This window comes from Eptesicus fuscus, chromosome 5 (assembly GCF_027574615.1).
Source record: "Eptesicus fuscus isolate TK198812 chromosome 5, DD_ASM_mEF_20220401, whole genome shotgun sequence".
Taxonomy (NCBI): Eukaryota; Metazoa; Chordata; class Mammalia; order Chiroptera; family Vespertilionidae; genus Eptesicus; species Eptesicus fuscus.
In genome coordinates, this window is record NC_072477.1 from 29,606,648 (window position 1) to 29,627,693 (window position 21,046).

At 46.6% G+C, this 21,046-nt stretch overlaps 1 protein-coding gene across 1 annotated transcript in view; it reads right to left on the reverse strand.

Moving 5' to 3' along the window:
• The window catches only part of FNTB (farnesyltransferase, CAAX box, beta), a 59,948-nt gene that overhangs the window by 16,944 nt on the left and 21,958 nt on the right, over nt 1–21,046 (reverse strand). Inside the window, exons 3-8 of the mRNA XM_008138944.3 lie at nt 20,418–20,490; nt 18,185–18,276; nt 10,723–10,869; nt 10,537–10,620; nt 5,605–5,691; nt 1,880–2,009 (exon numbers count right to left, since the gene is read on the reverse strand). Of these exons, the coding sequence (XP_008137166.2) occupies nt 1,880–2,009; nt 5,605–5,691; nt 10,537–10,620; nt 10,723–10,869; nt 18,185–18,276; nt 20,418–20,490 (613 nt within the window). The remainder of the gene's footprint in view (nt 1–1,879; nt 2,010–5,604; nt 5,692–10,536; nt 10,621–10,722; nt 10,870–18,184; nt 18,277–20,417; nt 20,491–21,046) is intronic.

Below are 21,046 nucleotides of genomic sequence, written 5' to 3' on the forward strand. Positions count from 1 at the left end.
TGACCATATAACATCCTTTAGCTATAGGGCCTACTTCTCCCAAAGCAAGTGGAGGGGAGGGAGTAGTTTGGTAAGGACACTAACATTCAATGAGCACCTACTAGGTGCCAGGCTGTTTATATATGTTCACTCCTTTAACCCTCAAGGAACTATTATCTCTACCTTATAGAGACGGGGGAGGGGAGTTGAAGCTGAAACAGATTGGACAAGTTTCCCAAGGCCACTAGGAAGTGGTAGAGACAGGGTCCAAATCTAGAATATTTGTAACTGAGGCATTTGCTAATTATATTCTTTATTTCTGCCTGGGAGAGAAATAAAGTTCTATCTGGGAGAGAAATGGAAGTTCTACATTTCATGTGTTGTTAGTAATCAGATTTTAGTGGATTTCAGAGTCAATGCACAAAGTTGGCCATTTCAGCCCTAACTGGTTTAGCTTAGAGCAGTGGTCGGCAAACTCATTAGTCAACAGAGCCAAATATCAACAGTACAACGATTGAAATTTCTTTTGAGAGCCAAATTTTTTAAACTTAAACTTCTAATGCCACTTCTTCAAAATAGACTCACCCAGGCCTGTGGTATTTTGTGGAAGAGCCACACTCAAGGGGCCAAAGGGCCGCATGTGGCTCGCGAGCCGCAGTTTGCCGACCCCTGGCTTAGTGGATAGAGCATCGGCCTGCGGAATGAAGGGTCCCAGGTTCTATTCCGGTCAAGGGCATGTACCTTGGTTGCGGGCACATCCCCAGTAGGAGGTGTGCAGGAGGCAGCTAATCGATATTTCTCTCTCATCGATGTTTCTAACTCTCTATCCCTCTTTCCTTCCTCTCTGTAAAAAAATCAATAAAATATATTTTTTTAAAAGTTGGCCATTTCAGTATGAACCTTCAAGCCTTTAAAAGCCTTCGAAGAGTATGCTTTAGGAGGTCCCTAAGGAGGAAGACAAAACGCTGCTGGTCATATCCCTACACAGTGTAACAGAGAGTCTCTAGGAAGTTCTCGATGGGTCCCACGATAGGAACCTGACATATGAACTTGGGGAGAAAAGATGACTGTCAATTGCAGCGGTTTGCTGTAAGGTCATGATCAGAGAGTAAACGCTTCCCAAAGACATCTCCTGGGTGGCTGTGGGGGGGGGGGGCGGGGAGGGGGTTTGTGCACAAGGTCTCCAATGATAATTTAACTATAATCTAGTGGCTCCTTGAAGCTGACCGTTTTCTGAGTTCATTCTGAATATTGGTCAGGAGCTTGGAGTCGAGATATAAATGTGTGGGCCGCCTGCTCAATGCAATTACCCAGCTCTGCCCAGCAAATTTAAATTTGGTTACTGAGTGTTCACATAGCGTGGTAGGTAATAAAAGCTTGGCTTCAAGATGCCTCAAAGCTTCACATAAACTCTTCTCTTAGGATATTCTAAGACATATGATAACCCCTAATTTTAAGAGACTGGAGCTACGTTTTTCTTGGAAGTCTGGGGAAGGTACTCTGGCTCATCCCAGATGTCTGAGGGACTCAAGAAAACGCTGGAGTTGGCCTAACGCACCACGTAGAAAGTTCAGAGCAGGAAGACGGGCGGGCAGGCAGAAGGGAGCTGAAACTGAGAGCAGCTGTCCACTCCTTCCACTTCCTCAGAGCAGCGTGAGTGCTCTAGCAACTCTCTCTAAAGCTTTACAGCAAGCATGTCAAACTCAAAGGGCCAAATAACCGAGGCATGCGGCCCTTGGGCCGCGAATTTGACATGCTTGCTTTACAGCACTTCTGGTTCACAAGCTCAAAGCAGGAGTTATCCACCTGCCAAGAGCCAGACCTTCCCACGAGCCTGTCTGAGTAGTCACATCACTGGGGCCTGAGGGCCTGGGAGGAAGATGGATCAACAGACACTTACCAATAAGTTCTTCAAGTTTAAGGAACGTTCCTTCTTGAGGATGACCAGTGCGGCCAGGCCACAGAAAGTGTAGCCTCCGTGGGCTTCCATCCCTGGCACCCCACCAATGCCACCTTCCCAATTCTGACACCTGGGAGAAGATTGAGAAAGGGAGATTAGGGGATCAGTGTCAACCAATGAGAGGCCGAGCTGAGTGGATGGGTACACATGTAGGACCCTGGGAGGCAAAGAATGCGTTCGCTCACATTAAGGCATAAACCACAACTATGAATAGAAAGATGTCACCTAATTAACTTTTGGAAATGCCTCCTCCCACCACCACCAAAAAAGGAAACTCAGAAATAGTCTACTTATGTAACAAACACAGCACCTCAAAGCATTACTTTTTGGAAAAAAGTTATAAAATTGACAAATAATTGCTAATTCTGGTTATCTTTTAGTACAGGTCTATTGCTGATATTTTTCCTATTTTTCTGTATTTTCAAGAGTTTCTATAGTAAACATGTATGCCTTTATAACTATTCAAAATAACTTATTTTTTCTTTTTATTATTTTTTATAAGTTATTATAAAAAATAACTTATTTTTTATTTTTATTTTTTAAATCCTCACCCAAGGATATTTTCCCATTGATTTTTAGGGAGAGTGGAAGAGAGAGGGAAAGTCAGAGAGAAATATTGATCTGAGAGAAACACATCGTTTGGTTGCCTCCTGCATGAGCCCCGACCAGGGCCTGGGCTGTGGAGTACCTTGCAACCAAAGTACATGCCCTTGACCGAAATCAAACCCAAGACCCTTCGGTCCACAGGCCGATGCTCTAGCCACTGAGCCAAACCAGTTAGGGCCATAATAACTTACTTATTAATTTATAGTTTCTTATGTATTCAAATTACTCGTTTATTCTTACTACTATTATTGTAATTTGAGGTTAGACTATATATTAAGAGTATGTTTTCTAGGCATTAAAACATGCATAATCTTTGGCCCAGAAATATAGGGTCATTTCTAGTAATTAATCATATAAAATAAGAGTGTTTCCAAAGATCAGATTTTAAGAATTTTTACTATATTATATATTTACATAACCGTAAAATATTAGTGTCAACATGGAAGCTCAACAGTAAGGGACTAATTATATAAAACCTTGTGTATCTGTACAACAGGGTACTACACAGTCATTTCAAAGACTATAGAAGTACTTGACATATGTAGAATCAGGAAAGTGTGACATATTAACTCAAATATACCCTGATATTAAAATTACCAGAGAATGATTTTTGAAGCAGGTATTATATATTTATTTCAGTGAAGTGAAGAAAAATATACTTGTAATGAATAAAAAAATTTCAACTGAGCAAAAAAAAAGTATAAAAATAACCAATTTTAACAATGACACTGGGAGCCAGAAGATAATGGAACAATACTTAAAAATTCTGAAGGAATACAATTTATAATTTCCAATTTAGAAATCTCTAACCAAATAAACTACTAATCAAATGTGAGACTAAAACAGTTATATGTAAAATCTTACAACATGTATCACCACCTGGCTGGTATGGCTCAGTGGTTGAGCATTGGCCTATGAATCAGGAGGTCACGGTTTGAATCCCGGTCAGGGCACATGCCCTGGTTGCAGGCTCGATCCCCAGTGTGGGACGTACAGGAGGCAGCCAATCAATGATTCGCTCTCATCATTGATGTTTCTATCTCTCCCTCTCCCTTCCCCTCTGAAATCAATAAAAATATATATTTTTAAAAATGTATCACCATAACCAATGTCACCCCAATCAATTTAATTTGAAACTTTTAAAAAATGTATCACCAATTGCTCTTTTGGAAGATTTATTGAGTATGTGCTTTGTTAACATGAGTTAGTAAACCAAGAGAAAGGAGGACAGGGCTTCGACAAAGGAGAGGAGTGAAGTGAATTTCGTGCTGAAAGGAAGCTGGTGGATGCCCGCTGTGCGCAAGCTGAGAGCAATCTGTCCAGATACAAGCAGGAGGGCAGAGGGCTCCAGGTGGGATGACTAAAACACACACGTGCGCACAACTACACAAATACACACACACGCACACAAAAGGGAATGAATACATTATCTGAAGTGCTTGACTGCATTGAGAGTAATTTGGGGGAATGAATTCATGATACATACATTCTTAAAAAGAAGTAATGATTAATTCTAAGAAAATAGAAGTTATATTAAAAAATAAATAGTATATCATCTGGTTTAGCTGTAAATTATATTTTCATAGTACTATTACTTTGATAAAAATTGAAATATTAAAAAAACCATACAGTTTGGATATCTTTCTATAATATAAATATGTATCTACTATACCTTTTGTTTTCTTTTTCTTAAATATACTGTATTTTTATTTATTTCAGAGAGGAAGGGAGAAAGAGAGAGATATAGAAACATCAATGATGAGAGAGAATCATTGATCAGTTGCCTCCTGCATGCCCCCTGCAACCTAGGCATGTGCCCTTGACCAGAATCAACCGGGACCCTTCCATCCACAGGCCGATACTCTATCCACTGAGCCAAACTGGCTAGAGTTTGTTTTCTATTTTTTAATGATGAAATATTTGAAGCATCCAGGAAAGTATAGGAAATAATACATGGAACATACATGTATCTAATACCTACCTTTAATTTACTCATGTACATTTCAGGGTTTTTAAGAAATATTTTAAAGAAACAATTAGATACAGTTGAAGTCTTCCGGGGAGATGTGCAGACCTCCCCTGACCTCATTTCCTTTACTCTCTCCCCAGATGTAACCACTATCCTGAATTTGTTCTGTAAGTTTCCTATGCATGTGGGGTTTTTTTAAATAACTTTTAGAAAGGATTTTTAAATTTATTTTTTTAGAGAGAGAGGAAGGGGGAGGGAGAGAGGAACATCAATGTGAGAGCGAAATTTTGATCAGCTGCCTCCTGCATGCCCCCTACCCGGGATGGAGCCCTCAATCCAGGCAAGTGCCCTGACTGGGAATCAAACTGGCAACCTTTCAATGTGCGGCGCGGAATGACGCCCAACCAACTGAGCCACACTGGCCAGGGCTCCCATGCATGCTTTTACATTGTTAACAATGTGATTCTTCCCATAAACAATATAGAATTGTTTTGCATATTTTAAAATGTTAAGTAAATATCCCGATTGGCATGTTTTAACATCCTCCCCCTTTTTTTACTCAACACTGTTTTTGAGATTTGTCCATATTGATACATGCAGCTCTCGTTCATTCGTTTTAACGGCTATAGTATATTCCAATGTGCCTGTACAAAAATTACTTCTCCATCTCGTACTTACGACCATTTAACCTGTTTCCAGCTTTTTGCTGTTATAAACAAGACCTATGTTTGCCTCTTTCATGCATCTGAGTGAGAGTTTCTGCAGGAGTGGAATCACTGGGTCCATCAGCAAGGGCTACCTGGAGATATTATCAAATTGCTCTCCAAACTGGATAAATCCATTTGAACTCCCACCATTACTGTCTAACCAAGTTTTCGATCTTTGCCAATCTAAACTGGAATACAACATCAAAGAAATCTGGGGGAAAAGAAAACTTTTAAAGTAATTCTAAAACGCACAATGCTACAACCCTAATGGATCTCTTGTAATTTAACTTTTCCTTCCAGTCTTTTTTCATTGCCTTTATTTTTCAGAAGTCCTCTGACCACCTGCTGTCTCAGAGGCCAGGACAAATCCCAGCTTCTCTCACCTGGCTATCCATTCAGCAGTGCCCGCAAAAAGGTCTGGAGTGATGATGTTGGTCAGGGAAGCTACGGAGGCGGCACAGTACGCACTTCTGCAAGGACAGAAATAGAGGGGGAGCGTTAGGCTTTGTGGAAGAGCCTAAATAAGGCTCCCGAACTTCTTGGGCAGATTGTTCCCTTTGCCTCGTAAGCTGTAATCACCTCCTGTCCTCACCCTTGGCACCGGGTCAGTCCTCCCGGGCCTCCAGCTGAGAGGTTTGACATTCTGTTTGGATAGAGTTGCTCACAGCATGGCTCCCGGGAAAGAACATGACATTCTATTCTCCCGACCTCCACATGGTCAACTCGACATCACAGGAAATAACAGCCATCTCAACTCATGTCAAAAGTGAATTTTGCTCCAAAATTCCCTGGTGTCATTCAGGCATTCCTGATATGCTCACTCTCTCAGATGTCAGTATTGTTTTAGATCCAGGATTTCCGTGTTTGTGGCATGGACACGTTAAAGCTGAACTGTATTTTTTTTTTTTTTCTGCAATGCACACATTGCAATGCAGGCCACCAGACCTTGATGGCTGCTTAGATTAGAGAGGAATGGATGGGCCCACTCAGATACATTCCTTGGGCCTCCAGACGGAGGAAAAAAAAACAAAAAAACTTTGATTTCAAGCACCAACCAGCACATACACACACACACACACACTTCTAAATCAAAAAGAAAGAGCACGCCTTTTAATTTTTTTGATGTTATCCTGCTTTATTTGGAGTAGTTCTGCCAGCCCCAGTTCTCCTCGGGACACATTTACTTTCAGTTTCGCCCTCTATTATGGAACATGTCTACAAACTGTCTGTTCTCCCCTCCTACTGTCTTTTCAAATAGTCAGCATCTCCGCTCCATTTTATGTTGAAGACCAAAATTCTAATTCTGCTTACAAGGCCTTTTCCCAAGGCCTCTTAAGAAAGGATAACAGGGAGGAATGGGAAGGGCCTAGTCTCCATATCATTCGCAATAGTAAGTCAAACTGACTGAGGTATTGCAAGGAGATCTCTGCAGAAGCCGAAAGCATTATTATCCTGCAAGCATTTTTATCAGCCTGCTCATGCCGGCCAAAGGCACGCAGAGGCTGAGCTATGCCAGCAGGCACCAGAAGCTCCTGGGTCCTATGTGCCAAATGTTATCGTCTACCAAGGGCTAACTTCGAAGGTCTGATCTAATTTCCTTCAGGCCTCGAGCCTCTCCCAGGGGTTCCCGAGCATTTGCTCTTGAATCCTAATGTAACTGTGGAGGCAGGGAGGCAGCCAGAATCGTAGACCGCCTCTCCCAAATGGAAGAACCGAGAAGGGATGCCAGGAGCCACTCGCTAGTCCTGGCTCTCACATGGAGACGGGGAGGGAGCAAAATACATCTTTCTGGTGCCGTTTCTCCCTCTCTCCCTCCATCCAGCCATCACATCCCTCAAATTTGTCCACTGCTCTCCATCCACGCCGCTATCACCCAAACCCAAGACACCTTTACCTGGATCAGTCCCCTGTCCGGTCTTCCGCCCTCCAGTCCTGAAACCAGAAGGCTTTTGCTAAAATACTACAACCTGTTCATTACACCTGGGGAACTAATAATGTACGGATCACATCACTCCCTACTTCCAAGGTGTCAGTGGCTTCCCACTGCCCTTAAAATAAACTCCAGGCTTCGGAAGACTTCAGAACCCTCACCTGCTCCCACCGGCCCTTGCAGCCCCCAGTCTCCCACTGCCCCACGGGGCCCCTACGCTTCAGCAACACGGAACTTCTTTCTGGAACACACCCTATGCTCTGTCTCCTAGGTATGGGGTAAAATGCCAAAGCGATCTTGCCAGGGTTTGCTTGCTTTTGCCTAATAATCGCAGGGAGTTTTTAGAAAGTTAAGTTTCAAGACTGCATATTTGATTGGAATGTCTACAGAACAGGTATGAAAATGTAGTGACTTCGAAGGGAAAAAACATCTTTGAACTTTTCCTTAAGAAGTATCAACACAATGCTGTATTGCTTTTCTTCAATAGTTAGATTGGCTTTGTTGGCCTACACAATGTTACAAACAAGGTGAGAGGCCCCAAACGGAGTCACGTTTGCTAAACCAATACTTAGTTAGTTTCCGCTCTCCCAAAAACGGCATCTTAAACCAGTCAATCAGGAGTCGCCTGGTCAGTCCTCGTTAGGTTGTCTGCCTGATACAGTCCTGCCAGCTCTAAAGGAAAGGAACGCTGCAATAACCAACCTGCTTTCTGCCTGGCGTGCCTTCCGTGGCGCTGACCCCTCCCGCCCATAAAAGCTGTCGCTTTGTGCAGCTCCTTGGAGCTCCTTTCTGTTTGCTAGATTGGGCGCTGCCTAATTCAAATAGATGTTTGCTCAAATAAACTCTTAAAATTGTTTCATGTGCCTCAGTGTCTCTTTAACGACGATACTGAGATACTGTGGTACAGGAAAGCTATTGGGTCTTCTCCCCAATTCCTGAGTTACAGGTGTGATGGGACAGTCTTCTGTGATTTATAACAAGCCCCGTTCAGCCATACCTGAGGGGGCTCCCGGAGGAAGGGGCTGGTTGCCGGAGGAAGGAACTAGGGGATGAGAAGGCTGGGACTTTCAGAGGAAAGGGGCTGGAGACTGGATTAAGCACCACTGGCCAATGATTTCATCAATCGTGCCTACCTAATGGAACCCCCATAACAACCCTAAATGTGGGGTTTGGGGGAGCTTCTGGGTGATCGAACACATCATGTGCCTGCCACGGGGTGGCACACCCCAACTTCATGGGGACAGAAGTTCCCTGCTCTGAACCTTCCAGACATCGCCAGATATACCTCTTCATCTGGCTGTTAATTTGTATCCTTTATAGTATCCTTTAGAATAAGCCAGCAATAGTCAAGTGTTTCCCTGAGTTCCGTGAGCTATTCTAGCAAATTATTGAATCTAAGGAAGCATCATGGGAACCCCCAATTTGTAGCCAAGACGGGCAAGAGTATGGGTAACCTGGGGACAAAATACTTGTGATTGGTGTTTGAAGTGGCAGCAGCCTTGTGCGTCTGAGCCCTTAACCTGTGGCGTCTGTCCTAACTCTGGGTCGTCCATGTCAGAACTGTTTCATATGAGGGAAAACACACACCCAGGGTCAGAAGTGTCATGAGTAGAAACAGCTTTCCAGTAGGTACATAAGCTGCTTTTTTGGTTGGAACAGACAGGTGACAGAGAGAAGAAAATCCTTTACTGAAGGCCTCCACGGCCCGGCTGCCTGCCTTATCTGCATGTAGTTTATGCTCCACAACTGGCACGCTCTTTTCTTCCCAGCTACTTCCAAGCCAGTGGTTAAGCCAGAGTATTAATCAACTCGTGTAGAAGAAAACATATTTACAAATAGGCAATAAGATGGCTTTGAAATAGAAACCTCATAAAAATGTATTTCTCAGACTAAGTCATAAGACTTGGGTATAAAATCTCAATGATCCGCTGCCGTTGAGAAATGATTTGCTCAGTAAATTCTCTATATGCTTATGAGCAACCACCTGGCAGGTAAGTAAGCTGCTTGCTAGGTACATCAGACAATTCTTGAGTTAAATAATAATGTGGCACCAATTGGTTCCAATCGTTAATGCAAGTCTATTTCCCTTCACTCCACTGGCCCGTAAGGGTTTCTGCACCTCCCGGAGCAGTTCTCACTCAGGTGTTTAACATTGTCATGATTTCATCAAATTCATGCCAAAATATTTGCTAAGTCCCTTCTGGGCGTTTTTCTCCCTTCTATTCCAGAGAGATGAAGGACCGTATGACACTATATGATTATTATATACTAGAGTCCCGGGGGGTGTGTGTCCCTCAGCCCAGCCTGCACCCTCTCCAATCTGGGACTCCTTGAGGGATGTCTGACTGCCCGTATAGGCCCGATCGTACTGGGATCGGGCCTAAACAGGCAGTGGACATTCCTCTCACAATCCAGGACTGCTGGCTCCCAACTGCTCGCCTGCCTCTGCCTGATTGCTCCTAACCACTCCCCTGCCAGCCTGATCGACGCCTAACTGCTCCCCAGCCGGCCTGATTGCCCCTAACTGCCCTTCCCTGCAGGCCCGGTCACCCCTAACTGCTGTCCCCTGCTGGCCTGGTCACCCCTAACTGCCCTCCCCTGCAGGCCTGGTCTCTCCCAACTGCCCTCCCCTGCAGGCCTGGGTGTCCCCCCCAACTACCCTCCCCTGCAGGCCTGGTCTCCCCCGAACTGCCCTCCCCTGCTGGCCTGGTCTCCCCCAACTGCCCTCCTCTGCTGGCCCAGTCACCCCTAACTGACCTCCCTGCTGGCCCGATCGCCCACAACTGCCCTCCCCTGCTGGCCTGGTCCCCCCGCAACTGCCCTCCCCTGCAGTCCTGGTCCCTCCCACTGCCCTCCCCTGCTGACCTGGTCCCCCCCAACTGCCCTCCCTTGCAGGCCTGGGTCCCCCCCAACTGCCCTCCTCTGCTGGCCTGGTCTCCCCTAACTGCCCACAACTGCCCTTCCCTGCCAGCCATCTTGTGGTGGCCATTTTGTGTCCACATAGGGGAAGCAATCTTTGACCACATGGGGGCGGCCATCTTGTGTCTTGAGTGACAGTCAATTTGCATATTACTCTTTTATTAGATAGGATTATGGTATATCATCTTATACCAAATCAATGTATCTTTAACTTTTAATAAGAGCAGTTGATTTTGTTTCTGTCTTGCTTCTATTTTGATATTTACATAAAAGGAGTCGAGTGACCATCACACTGAGGACCTCGGTATCATCTGTGATTGCAATACCGTGTCACCCACACGTCATTCTGCGTGTCAGTCTGTGACAACACAGCAGCTTTGCCATGTTGGTGCTTGGGTTTGGCATCTCTCATGGCAGGTGAGCTCTGGAACCTACTGATGCAGCAGCCTGAGAAGGCCCCACTCACCTCACATCCACCTCACCTCCAACGTGCATGAGAAAAGAGCCGTCAGGTTGCTTCAGAGAATACAAATACTGCAGAAGCTTCTCTCTGAGAAAGGAATGGGAGAGAGGCAGGAGAGGGCAATGGTCAGTGTAGCGTCCGCCGGCGGGGAGCCCTCTGCGTTCCCGTCACTGCTGGCTTTGGCTGTACCTGTTAATGACGTCATAGGCCTCCTCGGTGCCAATGATGCATAGTGCGTTGACTGCTGCATATGTGGGTGCAAGGTGTGGGTACTGGCCAGGGCCCCCTCCAAAGCCGCCATCTGGGCTTTGACACAGCTCCAGGAAATGACACACACTAGGTACACAGCCAAAGGGAAAAGCAAAGTCAGAGAGCATTCATTTCAAAACACCAAATTCTACCAGATCCGTGCCTTTTCAGAAGGAAAAAAGAAAAACAACTTCTCCTCCTACTTCTTGAATATATATTTAAAATAGTTAAACCCTCCCAGCCAGTGTGGCTCAGTTGGCTGAGCAAGGTCCTGTGCACCAAAAGGCTATGGGTTCAATTCCCAGTCAGGGCACATACCTGGGCTGCAGGTTTGGCCCCTGGTCAGGGCACATACAGAAGGCAGCCAATTGATGTTTCTCTCTCACATTGATATTCCTCTCCCTGCACCCCTCAAACATGTCCTCTGGTGAGGATTACAAAGTAAAATAAAATAGAACAAGATAAAATATAAAATAGGCCGAAACCGGTTTGGCTCAGTGGATAGAGCGTCGGCCTGCGGACTCAAAGGTCCCGGGTTCGATTCCGGTCAAGGGTATGTACCTTGGTTGCGGGCACATCCCCAGTAGGGGATGTGCAAGAGGCAGCTGATCGATGTTTCTCTCTCATCGATGTTTCTAACTCTCTATCCCTCTCTCTTCCTCTCTGTAAAAAATCAATAAAATATATTAAAAATATATATATATATATAAAATAGACAAAACAAAACATAGTTGCACCTTGCAAAAGGCCTAACCCTTACCCTGCCATCATCAGTATTGTGTGCTCTCCCATCTGAGTTTTACATTTAAGCACTGGCCTATTCATGAAGGAAGAACATAGGCTGGGCAGGAAGGAACAGCCTTTCCCGGAGCTGGGGGAACTGCCACGCTTCCTGACCACATCCCTCCCACCTTTTCATGCTGGTGCTCTACTGCTCCTGTCCACACTAAGCACCCAGGTCCAGATCCCCCCCCCCCCCCCGAGACTCCCCCCCCAAGAATATTCAAAGAGATGCCTGCTCATTCCCACTGCCACCTAAGCCCCAGTGGGCTACTGACTGCTATTCCTTAACTGACAAGAAACCAGCTTTTGTGGAGTCTGCGCCATGGTTAAGAGAACCGTGCATCCCAGTGGTGGAAACCTGTGTGTTCTGCTGACTCGGGCCACAGACGCACCCTGGTCTGTAGGTCCAGCAGAGTTTTCACACTAATCCCGGCTCCAGTTCCCTCACCGAGAGAAGCTGTCTAGTGAGGGCTGGCCGTCGAGCTCCTGCCTCCAAACCTGGCGTCAGTTTGCCCAGAAGTTTCATTCTTGCTTCAGGTGAAACCCAGAAAGCCCCTATCTGACCCAGGTCCTCTGAGGTTCACCAGAAGGGGGTGCCCCAGGAAAGTCCTGGTTATCCAGTCGTTCCCCCGTGACTCAGCTGAGGTCACAGACTTCCTCTGAGGACGGGCCTCTGTTTAAGGGAACAAACTGCAGATCTGTGTCCTCCTAGTGCTCAGGCAGCCTTCTCCCGGGTTTTCACGTCATAATTTCTTATCAGCGGCTGCCAGAGAGACCGCATGGAGTCCAGTTCATCTCCACCGAGACTCGGTTTATTGTTGCTTTTCCTCAACGTATTTGATTTCCGATCTCCCATTATCTGGGCTGGGACAGCAATAGAAAATTCGGCTGACTCACTATTGGGAGTCCTGAAATCGTCACAGGTCGAAAACAATACACAGTAAATTCCATTTGCCCCTAAAATTTTACTGTAAGGAACAAAAGGATCGAAACTGAAGTTGATAATCAGAGAGGGAAGACAGCGTTGCGGCATGTCGTTGATAGCAATCACTTTTCATAGAGAAAATGAGTTTGTTCCTAACATATTTTCCAAACCATTCCTAATCTCTGTCGCATTTCCCAGGAGCAAATAGCTAATAAACACATGTCCCAGCAAAGGCTGGCTGCACTCGCATATAAAAAGTATTCTATGTCACAAAGGGTTTGAGTTGCTATGAAAACTTAGCACGTTCAAGAGGACAAAGAAGGGTCACCTAGTTACCATTCCCTTCCCCAGCTCCCAAGACAGAGTCATGCCAAGTGCAACCCTCCTGACCCTGCAGCCTGAAAAGTCTGGAATGAGCCGGGATCGGAATGTACCAGACACCTCTCAGCCATCCCTCCATGCCAACCCCCATCAGCTGACGGGCTGCGTCTGACTGTCCCCGGGGCTGTGCTGGGGCACAGGGGTTGGGCTTTGCTTGACTCTCAGCCACTTCCGCATTACGGAACATTCTGATCCAGAAGCCCTGCCCCTCAAGGAACTGGCAACCTGGCCGTGAAGCTACCAGCTGTCCTCAGCAGAATCCTTGGCAATTCAGAAAACCAAAATGTGAATGACACTTGATCAAAAGAGGGAGAAAGACTTATCCTAGAAACCAGAAGTTCACCCACTAACACTCTGTGGAAAACAGTTATTCACAAATCATTCATTTAGTCATACAACTAAAAGATTTAATGGATCAGTTTGGTTTCAAACCAGCAAGGCATTTCACTCCAGATTACATGACAAGTACCAACAACGTGGGAAACTATCTTCTAGATCGGGGATTTTCAAACTCAAAATGTGTGTATCAGAATCACTGGAGAGCTGGTAAAGAATACACAGCGCTGGCCGGTTTGCTCAGTGGTTAGAGCGCCGGCCCTCGGACTGAAGGGTCTCAGGTTCAGTCCCCGAGTGTGGGAGGCAACCAATTGACGTGTCTCTCTCAAATCCATGTTTCTCTCTGTTGCTACCCCTCCCTTCCACTCCCTCTAAAAATCAATGGAAAAAATATCCTCGGGTGAGAATTAACAACAACAAAAAACACACACAAAAAAACAGAAGCCAATAAGAATAAAACAAATAAATTAGGTGCAAGTAGTAATATATGTATTTAGGGGACAGCAGGAGTGGGGGATGAGTCAAGTGTATAAACATAAGAGGGGAAAGGACTTAAGAATATAGCAGACAAAGGACCAGATGATAGGGTCCGTGAGTTGTGAACAATAACAAAAATGCCGGTTAAAAGCATTATTCGTCGGAACTGTATCTGACTCAAGCCTCCATTTTCCAACTCAAAGGAAGTTCAGATTAGAGTCGTAAAAGTGGCTAAATATAAAAAGGATTAAAAGGCTTAATATTACAGGCAACCACAGTAGAAAGCTACCCAGCCACATACCTCAAACACATAAAGGGTAATTATACAAGCTTCCTGGTAAATAAACAAAAATGGAAGCTAATTTGCAGCAAGATTTTAGGTTAGACGTTCAGAAAAACTGCGACACCAGAGTAAGTGACCACATTCGGACGGTAGGTCTAGAATAAGTCACGAAGATTACAGCTTTGGAAAGAGGAACAGTCACCCTTGAGCGGAACGGCCCAGGAGCAGATGCCTTAACATCTGCAAGAGGCAGGAGTGGACACCAAGCTTCTTCTAGCGCCAAGTCTTTCAGACGTCAAGCTGTAAAACAGCTTCGGCTCCGCACGACGAGGGAGAGGAAAACTCCTGCCCTGGTTGGGGCAGCAATGAACGGGTGAGAGGCAGCAGCTCCCTAGGTGACCCCGGGGCCGGGCTGCCTGTAGAGTGGGGCAGGTCCTCTGACTCCGCACCGGGGCCGGCAGGCCTCTGGGTCTGCAGTTTGGACGTGTGGTCAAGTCTGAAGGTGGTGATTGGACAGCAGGGTTTCTCCACCTTGGCCTTACGACATATTGGGCTGGATAACTCCTCGTGGGGGGGTCTGTCCTGTGGAGGAGGGTTAGCAGCATCCCTGGCCTCCACCCACTAGATGCCTGGTGCTGCTGGCCAAAAACAAAATGCCCAGAAGACAAATGAGGTGTCCTGACTAAAAGGTAAAGAAACAAATCGTATTTATACTTAAAAATTAAAAGGAAAAAAAAATACTTAAAGAGTTATTTACTGACACGTGAAAATTTAATCTTTGGAAAAATTTTATAAGCAAAGAGTCCTAAAACGATTTTCAAGTTAAAGACGAGTTTTAGATCTTACGGAAGCTAAAAGCCTAACTCAACAGGGCACTGGTCCCCCCTCCCCCCCCCCCCCCCCCCACGGTCTTCATTTTGTTCGTGCCCTTCGTGAACGCGGCTTTCCATAACAAAGCATGGGGTTGCTCCCTTCAGGGCTAAAATCACGAACAAAGCAAATGTCCTTAGTCTGGTTCCAAAATACTAATTTATTTAAGGTAAACACATCTACATTTGTGGGTACAATCTCTTAAGAGAGGCAAGCTAAATTCCTACCGATGAATATATTGCTCCTGAGGGGTCTCACACCAACAGCAGAAAAAAAAGGAAAAAAAACGACATTGCTGGCTTCGATCAGCAGTCACAGCAGCTGACAAAAGTGATTTTGTCCACTAGAGGGAACTCAGCGTGGCATTTTGTTCCCTAAACAAATAGAGTCACAACAGTGAACAAAATAGGAAAGAGGGAAGAGAGAGAGGGAGAGAGAGAGAGAGGAGAGAGAGAGAGAGAGAGAGAGAGACTAGATGAGGGAGTGGGGAGAAAAGAGGGCAGGAAATAATAAAATTCCAGAGCGAAACTCAGCCTCTAGGTCACCTTAATATTTGTATGAAGAAAAAAACCTGTCCCCATTTTCAAAGCATTTCTTTTCCCTGTGCAAAATAAATAAGAAGGCAATATCCTATATCAGGTAGTCTAAAGAAACAAATCCCGTATTTTTAGAGAAGTCATTAAGATTTCTCTGTATCTCACTAAAAACTGCTTTCCTTATAGGTCAGAGCTACTGGGGCTCTGTTCATATTATCAGCACCCGAGGATACATTTTTATTGATTTTTAGAGAGAGAAAAAGAGAGGCATCGATGTGGGAGAGAAACACCAATCAGCTGGTGCCCATATGCTCCCTGACCTGGCATGGAGCTCGCAACCTAGATATGTGCTTTGATAGGGAATTGATCCCACAACCTTTTGGTGTGACGGACGATGCTCCAACCAACAGAGCCACCTGGCCAAGGCTCTAAGTAAGTCCTGAAAAGTGTGTTAAGTCGGTGCTGCACAGAACCACAGGTAGGCTTTTAAGGCAGCCATGGAACAGAAACTCGAAGCCCTTCAATATCAAGTTGTTCTTGAAATCAGCTTTCAGGTTTAACACAGTAACCATAAAACAATGAAGATTCAATGTAGAAACTTTAGAAAATGAAAATATGTTTAGAAAAAAAAGAAATCACCTTTAGCCCCACTATCTAGAAGTGACGACTACCATGTGTATCCATCCTTCTGGTTTGTCCATGCATAGAACCATCTATATTTTTACTCTATAAAAGTGAAATCTTTGAAGCCACCTTTGCACTTAAATCAGGAACATCTCTATATAAATATACACATTTTTACATACAAATATATATATTTATCTATATAATTTTATTGTGGTCTAATTGACATGTAACATCAGTTTCAGATGTAAACATAACACTTTGATATTTGTGTATATTGCAAAATGATCACCACAATAAATCTGGTTAGCATCTGTTAACTTTTCATTTTTAAATGGCTGTACAGTATTTCATTGTATAAATTACACCATAATTTCTAAAATTTAATTACATAACCCTACAGCAGTGATGGGCAACCTTTTGAGCTTGGTGTGTCAAACTTCGCCAAAAAAACTGAGCATAACTCGGGTAGTGTGTCACTTTGAGGAAAAAACATTATTTCGCAAATGTTTCATCCTCAGGAGCAGCAAATGTTTCATCCTCGGCATGCGGCCACCTCAGCGGCCGCGTGTCATCAGAAATGGCTACGCGTGTCAGAGCTGACACGCGTGTCATAGGTTCGCCATCACTGCCCTACAGTGACCGTTTAGGTTGTCGCCAATTGGTCAGTGTCAGAGCCCTTTAAGGGGGTCCTCTCTTCCTATCAGATGCCACAAAGCTGTCCCGGCACTTACTTCCTCAGGAAAGCCTCACCTAAAACAACCATCAAAAACTCAAAATTGATGCTGACCCAAGAACCCCTCATCATGATCTTCCACTTCAGAGGGCCCTGTTCTCCTTCGGGGGCACCTGTACTTCACTCAACAAAGGCCCCCTTACCTTTTCCTTCTCTCCTGTTGGACTTATCCATTCCCCTGCCGAAATCCTGATTGTGTGTGTGTGTGTGTGGGGGGGGGGGGGGGGGGCGGGGGAGAAACTTCCCAAACAAGCCACAACCCCCAACTGGTATTTCAGAAACACACGGGCCTTTACTTTGACAATCAAACCCCAGTTGCTGCAGGAACTGCCTCCAACCCTACTTGGAGCTAAAAAGCAGCTAGGCTCGTAGCCGCATCGTGAGGAGGGAGACAATGCATATTTCTCCTCTCCCTCAGAAGGCATCGTTATGTATCACAAGGGTTAATGGCCCAATTCTTTATTATCTTCCCTATCCACATTCATCACAAGACACCCTGCCCAGGAAGGCAAGAATGAGAGGTTATTGTTAAGACAGAATGAATGAGACAATGTGCGGTTCTGTTCCTCTGACCTGACAATGTGACTCATGCAGGGCACTGTGGCCAGGGAGGGGCACGGCTGGCCTCCACCCATCCTGGTACAGACACCCCTGTGTGCTGTGGGGGGCCTCCCCTCCCAGATTCCTCTCCACAAGGAGCCCCAAGGGGCGTGGAGGATCTCAAGTAGCTGCCGAGGGGACATGCTCTCTCTCAGTGAGAACTGGGACGCTGGATCCGATTCCTGGCTGCCTGCCCTCCCCTCCCCCAGGTATCCCCAAGACTGGGGTGATGATCAGTTTCTTCTTCTTTAAAATTGTGATGAGCTGCTAAGGATGAGGTACCACCCTGAGGACACCATCTGCACCAGCAGTTTGGGAAGAATCTTAGTTGCTTAGATCTCGAGTCTTAAGAAAACGGTGAGTCAGGGCATCTGCACACCAGGATGGTAACACATCCAGTCCCATCAAGAGGACACCGTCCCAGGCACTGGGGGCGGGGGGCGGGGGGTGCTTCAGTGGAGGTGTTCATGGAAGGCAAGGCTGTCTGTTCCTTGGGTTGGCACATGCCCTCCCACAGAAGCATACTGTACTTTCTGGCAGAATCGTGTCTCCCAGAGTTGATGATGAAGACTTTCCTCGCAGACCAGAACAAGAGCCAAAGGAAAAACCCATAGAGGAAATCAGAATCCTTCCCTCGGGAGTTCAAAGCCTTTTTCTACCCACGAGCTTATGATGGGCTTCTAACGTGGAGGAGTTTCAGGAGGTTACTGGAGGTCAAGAAAAGCATGGGCTTCTTGGAAGCGGTCTGTGTTTTTCCTTTAACGTAAATAAAACAGACACAAAACAAAAAGCACCCCAGACTCCCAATACAGTCCCAGAGAACACCCTCGACTCCCCGCAGCCAGACTCACTCTGCCGCCACCATCTGGGGGATGGGTTCGTCCAGCAGCTCCAAGCTGTGCAGGATCCAGTAGCAGAGCCACGGGCGGCTGGCGTCCAGACACTGGCACAGGGACGGGGAGAAAACACACCCCTTATTCAGAGTCGTCCCAAGAGACGGCGGACAAGGGGATGTCTGTCTCACTGCTGGCAGCCTGGCAGGGGCAGGGGGGCACCCTCCGCACAATCAGTGAATGAAGGACACTTTGCCTTGTGGCCTTAGCCAGCAGCTGAAAGAACCACGTGTGAGAAAGGACAGTGGGACAAAGAACTTGACCTTGAACCCGACCTGAGGAGGACTGAGCAGAGCACCTCTCGCTCGCCAGGAAGGGCTGCTGTGTTCTCAGTGTAGACCCGAGGAGAGGCGGGATCCCAGAGAGGGGTTTCCTGGATTAACTCAGTCACTGATTAAACCAATGTTTAGTAACTACCTACTCGGTGCCACGCACTGTGTTAGGTTCTGGGGGCTCAATCATGAATTCAGTTCTGCCCCTATTCTTGAGATGCTTGGAATACAAGATGTGTGTGGTTATCTGTAGAGGGAGAGGGCACTAGACACAGAAGAACAAGTGACCTTGCTTTTCTGGAACAAGGTGGAGCCACACGTGCGTACATACGCCTGGATAAAAGCTGGAAAGGGCAGAGGCAGTCCTGAGGGAGCACGGGGGAGAGACGGACTCTGCCCGGGGGCGCTGGGAAAGGCTTCCCAAGGTGACAGTGAACAGAACGTTCCCCTAATTCGAGCTACAAACATGCACTGAGCTTCCAAGGCCAGGCAGGCAGGTAGTATTTCTGCCGCCGGGGTACAGATTTAAAGCATATAAGTGAGGCCCAGAGAGACGAACTTTTCCTAGATTACAAAGACAGTGAATGGCAGAGATGAGACAAGAAGCAGGTTTCTGGACCCCCAAGCCAGTGCTCCTCCCACTTGCCCAGGCTGCCCTCTTCGTAAACGTGCGAGGACCAGCTTTCCACCTGGTGTGGTGCCCGAAGAAGCTGCTATGGAGTTGGCCGGCCTGGGTGTGTGAGTCCCAGCTCCTCTGCTTCCTAGCGATTTGCCTTTGAACGAATTACTTCATCTTGCTATGCCTGATTCCTTACCTGCGAAGAATAAAGACTCACCTCCCTCGTGGAGTCGTTGTAAGGAGGAATGAGATAATGCATGGTAAGCTTTAGCACCCTGTTCAATGAGCTGTTAGCTGATTCGGTGTGAACTGTAGCAGGGCTGGCTGGACCCTAACCATGGAGGATTCGAGTCAAGGATTTAAAAATGGGAACCCAAGGCCAGCTCTAGCCTGGGGATGTGTTCTGCTGGCTCCCTGTAGTGTTTGTTTGCTTGTTTGTCCGTTTAATTGGAATTGGTTGCAACATTTAAGCATTTGGAAATTCACACAACAATCCGAATTTCTGGCTTCATTTGGAGGGAAAAGAGAGAGAGCTCTGGCAACCTGGGTCTGCAGGGATGGGCAGGAACAGAGTACATACAAGTGTGGGGCTTCTGGTTTGCTTCAGTCTCCCCAGCCCACTGCTCCTGGTCATGCTAGCTGCTTGGGTCTATGGGCATTTTCATTGGTCAATCCCTGTAGTAAATAGTCAAATGTACAACTCCAAAATAAAAAAACAAATTAAGAGCAGGGCCGCTCTGTGTAAGCCTGAAGCCCTCCTGCTCACACTCATCCTCTGCCTGCCACTCCACACCCTTCCGCTCCTCCACCGCCAGTGCCCCTCCCCGAGGCCCTCGGTGGGACCCTGGGAGCTGAGGGAGATGACTTTTACAGCGGCATGCTCACAGCACGGAACTGCAGTAGCACTCTCTGGAGTTACATACTGACCCTTTGACCAGCTTAGGAACTAGATCAGCTTATAGGGCAGAGGGTTAGGGATGAACAGGTAACAACTGCCTTTTAGCTAGCTGTCAAGGGGTGTCTACAAGAAAGCACGTGACCCCTTCCGCCGTGATCTCAGAGGAAGAAAACTGCCCCATCTGGGTGCTGCCCGAGCTGAGGGAGGACGGGCCAGGAAGAGCCAGCTCTGCCCTTCCCGCAGGGCCTGGGTTCCCGTATCCCTGCTTCCCACCAGAGCCAGGTGTACAATGCGCAACCCTGCAGCAGGTCACGCTCATAAGTCTCTTACGTTCGAATAGAACAAAGGAAGAACTATCTGGCTGATGATTTGATAGAAAATGCTCCTGATCAATGCATTTACCTCATAGGCATCTGTCAGCTGTCGAAGGCCTCTCTTCAGGTAATGGAAGTGCTTCTCCCTCTGCAACACAAGCCTGGAAAGACAAAGAGCTCGTAAACCTAGTCTGGTCTCTTAGGCTTCCACCCCGTACAGAACACACATGCACCTGTGTGCACACACTCTCTTGGCTTCAGGACATCCCCACCCCAGTCAATGAATGGATAACCAGCAACTTCTTTAGCTCCACGGGCAGGTAAATCAGAGAAAAGAGCCCAGCATCTGAATGTCCCTAAAGTGCCCGGAACCACGCTGACCAATGTTTTGGGTGCGATCCTCTTCTTCATGGCGGGTGGCTTTGGCTAAGTGAAAAGCAACCATGAGCACACACAGCGAGGCAGTGACAAACCACCCAGAAAGTTGCTCCGGGGTCTAACTGTGCTCCCCAGCCTGTCAGCAACTTTAATCTGAGCCTCGCCACTTCCCTGACGCGGTTAGCCTCCGTCATTCCAGTCATTTCTCCTGGGGTCACTTCTCTGAGGTTTGTAGTGTGCACTCTGCCTGCCCCTCAGTTATCTGTCTATTATTCCCTCCCCGAAATTCCACCTCCTACGTGCTGACCCACAGCCTCGGCCAGAGGGCCGCTTGCATTC